The sequence below is a fragment of the Sorex araneus genome, chromosome 5 (genome assembly GCF_027595985.1).
Source record: "Sorex araneus isolate mSorAra2 chromosome 5, mSorAra2.pri, whole genome shotgun sequence".
Taxonomy (NCBI): Eukaryota; Metazoa; Chordata; class Mammalia; order Eulipotyphla; family Soricidae; genus Sorex; species Sorex araneus.
In genome coordinates, this window is record NC_073306.1 from 188,646,679 (window position 1) to 188,662,404 (window position 15,726).

General features: G+C 33.5%; 1 protein-coding gene across 27 annotated transcripts in view; it reads left to right on the forward strand.

Moving 5' to 3' along the window:
- ADGRL3 (adhesion G protein-coupled receptor L3) overlaps positions 1-15,726 on the forward strand; it is a 988,077-nt gene that overhangs the window by 785,871 nt on the left and 186,480 nt on the right. For all 27 annotated transcript variants that reach the window (XM_055139571.1, XM_055139575.1, XM_055139572.1 and 24 more), the window contains 2 exons: positions 385-510; positions 5,023-5,119. In XM_055139571.1, coding sequence (XP_054995546.1) covers positions 385-510; positions 5,023-5,119 — 223 coding nt within the window. The remainder of the gene's footprint in view (positions 1-384; positions 511-5,022; positions 5,120-15,726) is intronic.

Here is a 15,726-nt window from a genome sequence, read left to right on the forward strand (position 1 = left end):
TCTCTCATTTCTCTTTAACTTCTTCCCTAGGCCTAGAGAACAGTAATTGCAGTATATCAGTAGGCTACTTCATCTAATTTTGATAAAGCTAAAAATAGAGTTTTGAAATCTTAAATTTTTAATTTTTATCTAAGTGGTAGTACTGGTATGTTGTGATTGGAGGTATATGTATTTTCAAAGATTCCAGGTATGCAAAATTTTGAACTTGATGCTATGCATTTTATTTTCTACTGTACAGTGTATGCCAGACAGATGTTCTTATATCCATATGGCCAGAGAACAGTTCTATTAATATCTAAATATAGAGGAATCACTTTATATCATAGTTGCTAGCTCAAATTAATTGCTTGATGTTTTAACAGAAATTCACATTTAATTGGCTAGGTACGAAAAGAATATGGGAAATGCCTACGCACACATTGTTGTAGTGGCAAAAGTACAGAGAGTTCCATTGGCTCAGGGAAAACATCTGGTTCTCGAACTCCTGGACGCTACTCCACAGGCTCACAGGTAAGAATGCTTGTCAACTGAAACCCATTATTTCCGACTTATTTCCTGTTATAAATTGCTGTCATTCTTAGTAGTTTGCTGTTTTTATTCCTAGTGTTAAATACGTGGTGTTTGTTTTTGTTGTTGTTTTAGTACAACTTAAGACTAGAACAGAAATCAAAGGAAACAAATTACAATAAAATTACAAAATTTATAGGCTAATTTTCATAATGATTAATGTTTTTGCTTTATTTATTAGTTAATGAGTATAAAAGGAAGGCCAAATGAGGAATTTGGCACTGAACCCAAAGTTCTAAGGAAGTTATGTTTTGTTTATAATTAAAGCTTAACTGCATAGTTTAATAAGTTAAATTTCTCGAACTGTACTCACATGAAAAGAAAATTAAATATCCTTGTAACCTTTAAATGCAAACTACAAATTTAATATGTCTTATTTCATCAAACACATTTTGTTAGACTGCACAGCTGTTCCTAGCCAAGTCATTTTTGAAAATTCTTAAAAATCAAATCAATCAAATGAATAAAACATGTAACACAAAGAAATTTATTTCATGAAATTTCTCCCAAACTATTTAATAATAATAATAGCATTTTTTCTTTATCATAAAAAATAATTTGTACATGGGGGGCTGGAGCGATAGCACAGCGGGTAGGGCGTTTGCCTTGCACGCGGCCGAACCGGGTTCGATTCCCAGCATCCCATATGGTCCCCTGAGCACCGCCAGGAGTAATTCCTGAGTGCAGAGCCAGGAGTAACACCTGTGCAGAGCCAGGTGTGACCCAAAAAGCAAAAAAAAAAAAAAAAATTTGTATATGAAAGAATGTCTACAACAAAACCAGTCAAGATAGGAGAATATATAAGAGATTAAGAAAAAGAAAGATTGTCATTACCTGAACCCTAATACATGGGGATTACAGAAACGTCAGCAGTAAAATGTTTCTGAATGCAGAACAACCAAAAGTTCATTCAAAATATAATTCTAACTATGTGATAAACCCAAGGTGTTCTGACAACACTCACCCATGTTGTGTTTCTCAGTCGAAAACATGGCAATGTCAATGGAAAAAGTTTACTATTCCCTGGGCTAAACAATGAAAGTGAATGAAAGATGAAGTCAAAGGAGAAGCCTAGAGATACATTTATAATATTTGTACGTGTGTCTGCATTTAGGTTTTACTATTTCTTTGAAGTGAGGTAGGATGATTTAGAAAAGAAAAGGACCAGATAAAAATTCATCTATAGTATAACGATGTGACCGAGATGTAGATAATGGAATGGCATTATTGGCAAGGCTAAAAGTAAAATACTCACTTAGGCTTAGGGTTTATAATGAGAAAAGTAAAAAAAAAAAAAACAAGCAAAAATTATCCTTCAGTTACCCCTCATTTTGCTTCTTAGGATTAGTCAGTTATAAAAGTTTGGTTATTTCTTTAGTATTACATGAACATGCATTAATTAAATAAAATGCTGGAAGATATGTTTACATGTAGGGTATGTGGTATGTGAGTTTGTAAACTAGTGACTTGAAGATTGTTTTTCATACTTTTTTATTCCTTAAATTGTTCTGCTTCATGCTTGTTTTTTGAATGTTTGGATGATTTATTCATATAATATTTTCATGTAATGTTACCATGTGTTATTGTAGATCACAGTAATAAAATGAGCACCTATGAACACAACATCCTAATTAGGAAATAGAGTAACAGATCAGTTTCCATGTTTTTTTCCTTACAACCTCTGTCTCATAATTCTTATGACTTCCCACCAGAGAAAAACCTTCTGTATTGTGTTGTCATTTCCATCACAGAGCAAGAGCTTCTTCACTTGCAGAAAGTTGTTACTTGGTGATCTTTACAAAAACCTGCCATGTGGTGTCTTGGGTAGGGATATAATTCAGTGGTAAAATGCCTGCTATGCCCTGGATCAATCCCGGACACTGCAAAATGGGCACAACGAAGGGCTGGAGAGAGAAATCAAGTTTCAGTCACACACCTGCATGCAACCAATCCCCATTCAAAAGCAGGCACCCTATATTGACCCTGAGAGTTTCCCAGAGTGACCCCTGAGCATAAAGCCAGGATTATGCCTGAGGAGTAGAAGAGATAGTCCCAAATTTAAAAAAAAAATTTTAAGAGGGAAAAAGAAACATTAAAATTATAAAATAGTGTTCTCTTACTATCTATAATATTCTATAATGAGGTTTTTAACTCTAGTATTTTAATACCGATACTGTGGCCCTTCCAGTAATCTTATGTTCATTTTTCATTCGATGAACATTTCAGTGTTAAGGATTAGTGCTATATAATATATGCATATTTTCTGTCTGCCTGCAACACTTTATCCTTTGCTCCATTTCCTCCTCAACTCTTTCTTGTTATAATCAGTGAATCTGAATTCAGGTCACTAGATACAAATGCTGATTATACCACTTAACTCACATTGGAAATTTTTATCTCTGTATATTAGTTTTCTACTGAACAAATAGGTACCTAATTCTAATGTTGTGCTATTTCAGTGAGTGAATGAATAAAAAAATGGCTAGTATAGATTTATAATATATAAATCATTGATTTACATATTTTGTTTTCCTTTTCTCTCCAGTATATAATGTATATATGTAGATATTTCTCTATATAATATATATACAAGAGAACAATATAGCTCTACTAACCTATCTTTCTGTATGTGGATATAGAGAAGAAAAATTATAAGACATTATATAGGTGTGTGTGTATATATAGTGTATATATATATATGTATATATGTGTGTGTCTGTGTGTGTACTTTGTATGTAATGCTGTTGAGTATCAGGCATTCTTTTAACTTTGCTACATAAACATAAAGTAAAATATTATGGAGACATTATTGTGCAGACATTAACCTTGAAAAAAAACTGGACAGGTAATGACAATGTAGACTAAATTAATACATTAGAATAACAGTAACATTAAAAATACGTTAAATACTTGAAAGAGAGAGTGGAAATGAAAGGAAGGGATACAAGTCTTTGAAAATGGGTCAACCTAGATTTCTTTAAGGAAAAATAAATAAGCAAAGTATAAAGAAGTGAAGCAGTTGTGTATCAGTACTTGGACAAAGAGCACTCTAGGCAGAAGAAACATCTGTCACCTACACCAACCCCTAACCTTGGAGCCTACTTGTCCTATTAAGGGAGAACAAGAGAATAAATATGGCCCCCCGTAGAGAAAACTTAACAGAGGAAATTATGAGGCAGCTCATAGAAATGTATTCTAACAGTGATTTTTGTTGTAGTCATACTCCTACAATGCCACTTCCTCATTGTAGTGTTTTTACACCTCTTAGTTAAGGACATTTGCCCATTTTTTTAAAAATTATGTTGCGTATCATGCATTCCCAAAACTACACAAAATGGAAGTGTTTATCACAGTGAATTATTCCCTATCCTCAAAGCAAATAAGAATAAATTTGGAGTATCTCAGAAAATCTTTGAACCTTTCTACTTTCCTCTGAACAAACCATGATCTTAATTTTGATTAGTACATTTTGTATATGTATGCATAGATAGGATATTTATCTACATTGAATCATTTAGAACCTATATTTTCCTTCTTTGCTCAGTCATCCATGTTATCTTTTAAAATTTCAACACTGCATATTATTATAGAATCTATTCACCACTTTGACCTTGACAGTGATTTGGATTGTTTATAGCTTTCATTATATATTAATGATTCAGATAGAACTCTGTGAAAATGTCAATATGCCTTTGCATTTATTTATTTGATACTTTGATTTATCTGTGCTAGTATGGGAAAATATTGCACAATTTTCTTGAGTTATCTCACCCTCATAAAAATTAATTTGAGAACACAAGAATTTTTGATGTTTTAGATATTCTCTGTAAAACACTGAGTGAAGGTAGATTGACTTCCTTTATCTCCTTCAAAACAAACTCAGGATAATATGGAACCTAAAAAGTATGTCATTTTTCTCAAACAAAAAAAAAATTCCTGAAATATAGAAAATGTTAAGTTTAGTAGTTTTAATAATTCTTTAATGTTTTTCTTATAAAACTTCTTTTTGCAACATTTCAGAATTTGTAAACTAAATCTTTTGTTAATAGAAATGACAATTTATCGCATATTTAAATATCCCATTCCCATAAGAGCTAGAATAAGAATAATTTGTTTATTTTTGAAACTGGAATCATAAAATTCTGATTCTCTAAGGTATGCATTTATGTATCTTGAACACATTTAAATGGGTATGGTATATTATACTATTTATTTTTTATGGTTATCATTTTTTATAGTTTGGGCATTTAGGAATGCACTTAATGAGACCAGCTACTGTCATTAATTTAGTTTCTAATGTTCTCAAGCTACTGTGATATAAGCATAGAGACGTTTTACACCCAGACTCCAAAATCAAAGTTTCAAGTCACTGTGGCAAAAAAGAAAAAAATTATCACTTGTGTGAAAATTCACTGTGAGGTGAGTTTATTTTCTTCTTCTTTCTCCCTAACCCAGAGCCGAATTCGTAGAATGTGGAATGACACAGTGAGGAAGCAGTCAGAGTCTTCCTTCATTACTGGAGATATAAACAGTTCAGCATCACTAAACAGAGGTAATCAGAAATGATTTTTCATAGTATTACTTTTGTAGTTTATTGAAGTTCTTAGACGCTTTCCTGTTTGTAGTTTTTGTATATTATATTTTGAATATCACATATATATGTGGTAGGATATATAATCTGGCTGAGTATAGCAGTGTGTGTTCCATTATTCATGAGCTTTATTTTCCCAACCCTGAATTTTCAAGAAATCTTTTCTAAAATGAAATTAGAAACTGAGAAATGTTTCTTTGTAGTCATCAGCTGCTGCTGTAAACTGGTGAGCTGTCAGGCCTCATTGGAAGCAAAGAAATGGGCAATTATGTAGCTTTATAGTCAGCCAAGCATCAGAGAGTTCCACACTGTTCCAGGTAGACAGCAATTTCATAGTCTCTGTGGAAGTGAAAATAGACTGTCTAATATTTAAGGCTACCTATGCATTCTGGGAAAAATCACACGCTTCATACTTAAAGGATACATCATATTTAAAGGTTTAGCAGAAAAAAATCTTCTATGTGTATTATGATTCTTTTGGTCTATGTCCATCTGGATAAAGTGTTCCTAGGAAATCCTCTAGAATAGATTCTTTTGGAGTCAAGTTCCTTTATGTAAGTTTTGTTTGTGGTTGATTTTCTTCCTGTGTTTTTCTCCTTATCCTAGCCCCCCACTGCCACCTCCCCTAACTCATCCCTATCATTGCCCCCCTCAGATTAGAATGAAATTGACTACAGTAGGAATGACTAGATGAAGTGACAGTGGACAGTGAGAAAATACTACCATCATTTGGGGGAATATTAGACTATAATTTTATTTGGAAAGGTGATGTTTGTATGAGACTTTTCTATTCACACTCTCCTAAGAAAGATATTATTTTAGTGTATAGTCCATGGTCATTTTTATGGTCAAGGTTCTGGTTTTTTCCTTACTTCCCAAACTAAATTCGTTTTAAAGTTTATCTGCCAGCTTTTTGTTACAGTTAATGCTACTTGGAAATAAATTATGTAATATTATGGTGTATGATTTAAAAAGATTCATATTCAGTGGCTGTCAGTTACTTAAAGTGAAATATATAATGCATAAGAGGTTAAATCTATTGCTATTGGAATTTGCAAGTGGTGCCAGTAATCTGATATAATTTATTTTATAATCTTAATTAACTTTCACATGGTATTTTGGTGAGTGACTGGTAAAAATTACCATGTGAGGGTACTAAATTTTATATATAACTTAGATTTAGTAAGACAAGCAATTTTAACAATCAAAATATAGAAGAGTGCATTAATGTCAGTCATGTCCTCTGGTATTTTATTTACTAACTCTGTATTAATTTACGTATACACTAAGGCATTTGTCTCTTTTCAGATTTTGTTTAAATTTTAGTGAAAAGTTGTTTGATAAATCAATACTGTAAACTTTTAGTTTTGCTAAAATCATAAAGCACAAATTACAAATGCCTCCAAAAATTTGGAAACAATTTGATATATGACATTTTATTTATTCATAAATAATTTCATGCGTAAGAAATGTACAGTATACTCCTAGAAGAATATTTTCTTATTTGTAGGATATATTATTAGACGAATTAGTAGAAGCATAATGTTAGTACTACTAAAATTAAATTATTAGAAGCACATGATTGCCTGATCATCCACAGAATAATTATTGTTGTCACTAGAATATATGGTTTTAATGGTCCACTATTTATCTGTCTACTTGGAAGATGAATAAAATTGCTTTATGTAACATTATATTTTACATTATATTTTAATTTATATAAATATACTAAGCTGCTTGGCATTAATAAAAATAATTTTAATGAATAAATTTTTAACAGTTTACTTTAACATTAGTCACACCATAAAACATGACAGTGCCCTTTTTTAGTTTCTTTTGAAGAATTTCAAAACTTGGTATATGTTTATCTTTGGGTGATTACATAAATTTGAAATTCATTTAAATAAAACTATTATTTACTGCTGAATTGTTTATAAATCTTCTTAAAATTTAAGTTTAAATATTACTTACTAAATAAATGTATAAACATTCTTTCTATACCCAGGAAAATAGCCTAATGATGACTCTGGGGCTGGGTTAAGCTGAAGTTAGACTTTGAAGATTGCCCATGCAGGAAATCTTAGTTCTTCAGGATACATATTCTTCCTTTCACTCAGTGACTTTAATGGTCATAGACATCAAAGTGATCCTCTTGATTTCCTATATTAATTGTCGAGTCTGCTATATCCCAAACTTCTCATTTTATTCTCATCTCATTTTGTAATATCTTAGATGAGTGGAGTACTTTAAAATTTTATTTTTTTTATAGGATATCTCAGAAGATAGTCTTTAACCTCCTTCTTTAATCTTGTCTTATTCCCCAGGGCCCTATCTTCCCTGCATTCAGGCGTGTGTGTCATATTTAGGTAGGTGGCACCCAAGATTCACCTTTTTCAGATAAACACTCTAGTCACCTCCACCACATAATTATTCACCACTGTTTATTCAATAGATTATACTTGCTATTGTTAAAAACCTTAGGTCCTACATTTTTACATCTTTTCATGTTGCCAACTTCCCATTCATGCTTAGTTTCTTCCAGCCAGCACTTTATTTTTAAATTCAGACTCCCATTTCTCTTTCTAAATTAGGCATAGGAGAGCCCCGACTTTTTTGTCTTTGGTTATAACTGGACAGCTAAGAACAGTTTTCTAAAGAATTAGTCCCATCTTTAATGTTTTTTTAGTCAAATGAAAGTTTGTATTAACTAACTGTGATACCCTCTTTTTTTAAAATTCATTTTTCCTTTTGATAGTGTGACTCAATATTTAAAAAAGTATTTAAGAAAGCACTTTGTTTTAGGCACTTTGGCTTGCGATACAGTTAGTGATAGAGCTTCATGCATAAGACATTTGAACACCACCCCCTCCACCAGAATTTCCACTTTCCCCCATCATTGTGTCATTGTCCTTATCCCATTACATCCCCCCTCCTTTTCCCTCCTTTTTCTCCCTTTTGGTAAGCATCCCACTGAAGACCAGTTCTTAGTTTCTGCCTTTGGGCATTCGTTATTCCTTTTATTGTGTTTCTTTATATCCTGAATATTGGAGAGATCATTCTGTGTCTGTTTCTCTTCTTCTGCCTAACTTCACGCAGCATGATGCTCTCCAGATCCATCCATTTAAGTAGCAAATTGCATGATTTCATCTTTTCTTACAGCCAAGTAATATTCCATTGTGAATATGTACCGTAGTTTCTTTATCCTATCATCTATTCTTGAAGACTTGGCTTATTTCCAGATATGGGCTATTGGGAATAGTACTGTAATACACATAGGAGTACAAATGGCTCTTCTTAATAGAACTTTAGGACCCTTATAGTAAATGTCAACAAGTGAAATTGCTGGCCATACGGTGTTCAATTCCTAGTTTTTGAGTATCTTTTTATTGTTTACCAAAAGAGGCTGGCTCAGTCAACATTTCTACCAACCATGAATGAGAGTCCCATTTTCCCCACAGCCATGCCATCCCTTGTAGTTATTTTCTCCCTTGTGGTGTGTGCTAATCTCACTGCTATGAGATGATATATCATTGTGGTTTTAATTTTCATTTTACTGATTATAAGTGATGCAGGGCATTTTTCATGTCTTAACCTTTTCTCTTTGCAGAAGTTTCTGCACAGTGCACTCTTTACAATGTATTCCGCCACCCCCCCATGTGTTTGGTTAGTTTTTTTTTCATGCAAAGTTCTACCAGTGTTTTATGTATCTTGGATAGTAACCCTTTATCAGATGAAAAGTGGGTAAATACTTTATCCCATGTATTATCTTTCTGTTCTGTTCATTGTTTCTCTTGCAGTGCAGAAGCTTCTCAGTTTGATGTAGTCCCATTTGTTTAACTATGTTCCAGTTTTCTTGGTCAATGATATTGCAGTAATAATAACTCTAACACCAAAGTCATGGAGTGTTCTGCCTATGTTTTACTCAATATAACTAAGGGATTCAGGTCTGATGTTGAGTTCTTTAATCCATTTTGATTTGACTTTTGTGCATGGTGTAAGAAAGTATCTGAATTCATGTTTTTGCATGTGACTAACCAAATTTTCTAGCACCATTTATTGAAGAGGCTTTCTTTTTTTCCCCTTCATATTTTTTTTTATTTAATCAAGGATTAGCTGTCCATATACCTGATTATCTCTCTCTGGACTCACAATTCTCTTTAATTGATCTGAGAGTCTATCCTTATTCCAGTAATGCACTGATTATACATCTTTCTAGTATAATTTGAAATTGGGGAAAGGGAAGCCTCCCCTTCTTTTTTTATTAGGATTGATTTAGCTACTGGGAGCCAAACACTTTGATGTTAAGGGTTGGGGGGAGCATGGGGAGAGGGAAGTAATACTCCTTATTAATTTAAATGTTTCATCTATGTCTTTTTTAAAATGTCATAGGTATTATAGGGATTGCACTGAAACTGTATAGTGCTTTGGGTAAGGTTGACATTTTGAGAATTTTAATCCTTTTATTCCATTAACATTGGAGTATGTATCCATTTCCTCATATTAACATTTATTTCTTTTATTAGTGTTTTATAGTTTTCTTTGTATAAGCCTTTCACCTTTTTTTTAAGCTGATTCTTGGGTACTTGATTTTTTTGAGACACATTGAAATTTTTTTACTATCACTGTCTTCTTTTTCATTATGTGCATATAAAAAAAGCCATCGTTTTCTGTGTATTGATTTTGTAGCCTGTACAGATTTTACTGTACAAGTCTTTTCTTTCTAAAAGCTTTTGTGGTAGTCTTTAAGGTTTTCTCATCTAGAATCATGTCATTGGCAAATAGAATTGGACTTCTTTTCCTATCTTGATGCTCTTCACATATTTTTATTCTCTAATTGCTACGTCAAGGACTTCCAATACTATACTGAATAGTTGTGGTGAGAGTGAACAACCTTGTCTTGTGCTAATCTTAGAGGGAAGAGTTCAGTTTTTTTGACTTTGAGTAAATGTTTTCTGTGGTCTTGTGGTTAATGGTCGTAGCTATGTTGAGGATAATTCCTTCAACTCTCATTTTAGAGATTTTTTTTGAACGTGAATATGTGTTGGATGTTGTTAAATGTTTTCTCTTCATCTATTGATATGATCATATGATTTTTTTGTGTGTTGATATAATGTATTATGTTGATTGATTTGCATGTATTGGGCCTTCATTATATAACCAGGATGAATCCTTGTTGGTTCTATTCTGTAGTCTTTTTTATGTTTTTTGGTTCAGCTTGCTAATATTTTGCTGAGGATCTATGTGTCTATATTCATTAGGGATATAAATCTAAAGTCTTCCCTTTTTGTGGTGTTTCTGCCTGCTTTTGATAACAATGTTTAGTTCATAGAGATTTGGTGGATTTCTATTTCTTTGACTTTTTCAGAGAGCCAGAAATGGATTTGGAGTAGCTCATCTCTAAAAGTTTAGAAGAAATCTCAAGCTAAACCATCTTGACCAATACATCTGTTTTTAGGAGACTTGATTACTATTTCAACTTCACTTATAGTACATAACCTATTCAGATGTTCTATTTCTTATTGGTTTAACATTGGGAGATTATAAGAGCCCAAGAATTTATCCATTACTTCTAGGTTTTCCTATTTCATGACATTAAGATTTTCAAAATAATCCTGATGCTCATTGAAATTCTGTGATATCTGTTATGACATCTCCTCTTTATTTTTTTTATTTTGATATTTAGTCACTGGGAACACAGAGTTACAAAGCTGGTAATGGTTAGGTTTCAGTGCTACAGTGTTCCAACATTCATCCCTCAACCAGTGTACATTTCCCCCCACTAATGTCCCCAGTTTCCTTCCCACCACATTCCCCCAGACCTGTCTCAATGGCCAGCACTTTTCTTAGTTTCTCTCTCTCTCCCCTTTAATTTTTGATTCAGCTTTCTAGCATTCTCTTTCTTTATCTTGCTAATTGTTTGCCAATATTGTTTATTTTTTCAAAAAACCAGTTTTTGGTTCCATTGACTGTTTTAATTCTTTTTTATTCTGTTTCATTATTTTTTGCTCTAAGGAATGTTTCCTTCAGTCATCTTGATTTGGTCTTTTTTTCTAGTTACTTAAGCTGTGCAATTAAAGTTATGTATGTGTGCCTTTTGTTTCCTAATGAATACTTCAATTGCTAGGAACTTTCCTCTTAAAATTACTTTTGCTTTGTTCCATATGTTCTGGTATCTTATACTTTTATTCTCATTTGTTTTCAGGAATTTTTTTGATTTCCTCTTTGATCCACTGGTTAACTGGCTGTTACCTGTTTAATTTCCAAGCATTTGAGTTTTTACCCCATTTCTGTTTCCTATTAACTTTTAGTTTCAGTGCATCATGTTCTGAGAAGAGTATTGATGCAACTTACATCCTCTTAATTTTATGAAGGCATGTCTTGTGACTTAGCATGTGGTCGATCTTGAAGAATGTCCCAGGTGCTTTGAAGAAGAATGCATACCCAACCTTTTGGGAATGAATATATATGCAAAACTTATCTCTTCAACTTCTTTCTTGAAGAGAAATTTTTTATTTTATTTTTTTAAATGTAGGAGTACTGTTATTTATTCAGCCACTGATTAAGCTAACTGAATTAGGGATGAACACCATATTAATTTTTTTAAATTTTGTTTTAATTGGATATCCATGATATAGACCATTACAAAGCTGTTCATAATTGGGCTTCAGGCATACAATGATCCAGCACTCATCGCTCCACTAGTGCACATTTTCCACAACCAATGTCCCCTGTTTCCCTACCACCATCCTCCAACACCCCATGCTCCCACGCCCTCTATGGGAGACACTTTCCTTCTTGCTCTCTCTCTTTCCTTTTATTTTTGTGCATTATGGTTTGCAATACAGATGCTAAAAGGTTATGGTGTTTGTTCAGGACATTTGTTATTTTTATCAGGACAGTAAGACTGGAGTAGCTTTTCAATTCCCTGACCACTTTGGGGTGTGCATGTGACTGGCGAGGCTTCCAGAAGTACAAGGAAGAGGGGGGAGGTAGCCCATCCAGACCCCGAGAAAGTCTGGCTATTTCACTCACAAAACCCGCATACCAGAATTTTCAACAGATTATATCTTGATGAGGTCTGTCCTGAGACTGTAGAGTCAGGCCGGGGGTATGGTATCGACTTTGGATTGTGGAATCAAGCTGCTGCTGGAGGTTCTGTTTGGGTGGGCACCAACCTGCTGCTCCGATTTACTGCAGTCTGTCCAGTCATGAGTGGGACAGAGCTTAACTGAGGTTTTTGATCTCTTTGGGGATTTATTGATGGGTCTCTGGGTCTCTGAAGCAAAGCCAGTAGTAGAACTTACATGGTGGCACTAGAATTGATTTGTGGGAGTGACTGCCAGTGCTTTCAGGAGTGTTGGGAAGTGGGGGGAGGTAGCCCACCCTAACTCTGAGAAAGCCTGGAGATTGCAGTCACAAAACCCGCATACCAGAACTTTTAGCAGATTATATCTTGGATAGGTCCATTCTGAGACAGAAGAGTCAGGCCGGGGATAATGGTGACGATTTTGGATTGTGGAAACAAGAGGCTGCCGCAGGCTCTGCTTGGGCAGGCCACCGGGCCAACCCGAGCCCCTCCAATTTGCCTCAGTCTGTTCAGTCATGCTTAGGACTGAGCTTAATTTTGGCCTTTGATCTCTTTCAAGATTTATCTATGGGTCTCTGAAATAAGGGCAATAAATAGCTTGTATAGCTGAACCAGAGGTGGTTTGTGGGTGTGGCTCCCACCTACCTGACTTTTGGCCTTTTAGTTTCTTGGTAAACTTGGTCCCAAGTTGTTGGGGTCCAGCAAAAGGCACAGCAGAAATTTTTGGATATCAGGAAGCCTGAAGGAACCTTCATGCCGCTGATGCACTCACCACCCGGGTACAGGTTCACTTGCTGGCAGCACCATAGCCCCAGAATTTTAGATTTTCTATGCTTTTTATTCCACTGCTCATTCATCAGAGGAATATTGTTTTAAAACTCTATATGTTTTATAGTTTATTCTCCCAGATAAGAATTCATTTCAGCATTTGGTTTCATTCAAATTAGCGCATTCATCATACAGTATCAAGCTCCTTTTTCAACGTTTTTTCTCTCTGTTATTTTTTTCAATTTTCTGTTCTCAGGCCAATTATTACATCCTATTCTTCGGGTTATATATTTAAATTTCCCCAAGATTATAAATTTGAGGCTGTAGGGATTTTATTCCTTGATATTCTGAGAGACCCTGGAAGCACATTGAATATTTTATTTGTATTTTGCTCTATATTTTCTTTGGGGGTTTTGCTAATTGATCATCTCATCTCTGGAATCTGCCATTATCATTATACTTCAAATATCTCTATTATAATGTTGTTTTCTTAATAGTTCTATTTATTTGCAAATATTTAATCATGGTAACTCTTTTGCTACAATACTATACATATATGAAGCTAGAATTCATTAAGACCAGTGGTCCAGCCTTCCCATCAGGTTAAATTCACAAATGTCACAACATATACCATTAGAAGGAAGTTTTTAAAAACCCTCTGATAATGAATTTTTTCAGAGAATTTCAAAGAAAATTCACACTGATGCAAACACATATTTTTATAAACCTCATAGGAATATTCATTCACTGGTTAATTTTTTTAAAATACTCTTTTTATAGACCTTGAAATATCTCTTTAGTTCCCAGGTTCTTTGCAGGCCTATTAGAATTCCAATCCAAATTTCTATTAACTCATATTTTCTAGTAGTAAGTAACAATTTGTAGTCGTAGTAGTCTTTTTTTACCTTTACATGTAACTATTTACTTAGCCTTATCTTTAACTTTGTTCTATGAACATTGTTCAATGAACAGTGAATTCAATAAAATTTGAATTTGATACAAAAATTTGATACAATTTTGAATTTGATATCAAATTTGAATTTGATACAAAAATAAAAGGATTTACCAAGAAATTTTCTGGTGGATGGTTATTCAGTAAATCTATATAGGAAGTGAGATATTTTTCTAAAATTGAGTTTTATTAAGTTTAGCTCACTGTGAATAATAGAATTGTGTTTCCTGTTCCCGTTTATATCATTAACTAAATTCGAGTCAGAAATTTTATTTTAAAATAATTTTTGACAGATAACAGCTCCCAATATTGGATACTTAAGTGCATATACATGTATTTAGTGCCAACTTTCCTCCACTCAGCTTTGTTGTTGTTACAAAATTGTGTCCCACCCTGATTGGAAGAATTAGAAAAATGGCATTTCTTCTTGAAACAATGGTTAATAATATGGGATTTTTGTTTGTTTGGGGTCCATACCCAGTTTGACTCAGTGATCACCTCTGGACCATATGGCAACCTAGGGATGGAATCCAAGTTGACTGTTTATAAGGCAGACAACCTACCCAGCATACTATCACAGTGGCCCCAACGGTGTGAAGTGGTTTTATTTTTTTTAATTTTTGTTTATGTCCACACCTGGCAGTGCTCAGTGGTTACTCCCAGCTATGCACTTAAGAATCACTACCGGTGGGCTCAGTGAACCATATTGGATGCTGGAAATCAAATATGGGTTAGCTGGGTGCAAGACAAATGCCTTACCTGCTGTACTATCTTTTTGATGAATGATTACACCCATCATTCATGTAATCAATACAAATTAGTATAATATAAATGTTTATGGATGGCAATCTAGGCAGAAAATTTATACTCATTTAGGCCATATTTCCTTGTTATATGGCATTTCATCCTTAAAGTTGTAGCATTTATAAATTCTAATGTATTTTTGATCCAGATTTATATTACTGTATACTTGTGTTCTCTGTAAGTTTGTATGACTATAACATTTATGATGATATGATAGCATATAGTGATCTTTTCTTACATTTTCAGGGTAAATTTTGGTTTTCAGTGGCAAAGCTACTTTGAAAGATTGCTCCACCGTTAAGGAACATTGTTAATATAGAGAGAAAAGGGGATCTCAAATAGACATCCACAAGTAGTTGAATTACTCATTGCAGTTTTGCATAACATTTTTGAGAATGGAGTTTTAATCCAGTGATTTTTGGTAAATGACTTAACATCTCAGTCTATGAAATAAAGATATAAATAGTACCCCTGTAGAGGGTGTGTACTTTCAGCGTACTAAGTGAGTTGATTTGTATTAATTACCTACAGTAGTGCCTGAAATATATTAAGTACTATTATTTTTGTATTCTGAACCTCACTTATATTTTCTAATGAATGAAAACAGATCCTTGGCATTACTCTCAAATAATCAGTTATTAAAACTTGTTATTTGTGACAGAAGGTCTTCTTTTCTCTTTTTTGTAATTGGTGGGAGGAGTGAGATAGTTACCTGAACGCCAAATATAGGATATAATAACTTACCTAAGATGCTCTCACCCTTGAGATTAACAGAAAGTAATAAACTAATAAAATCAAATTGCTTCTTCTAAATTAGAAATTAAATGCAAATTACACATGCCTCATTGTATTTTCCACTTTTGATTTGTAATGGTATTTTATTTAGCATTGAATAAATAAAGGTAAACTGTTTCTTCTTCCTAATTTGGATAATAATATAAGCAAATGCTGCTCCAA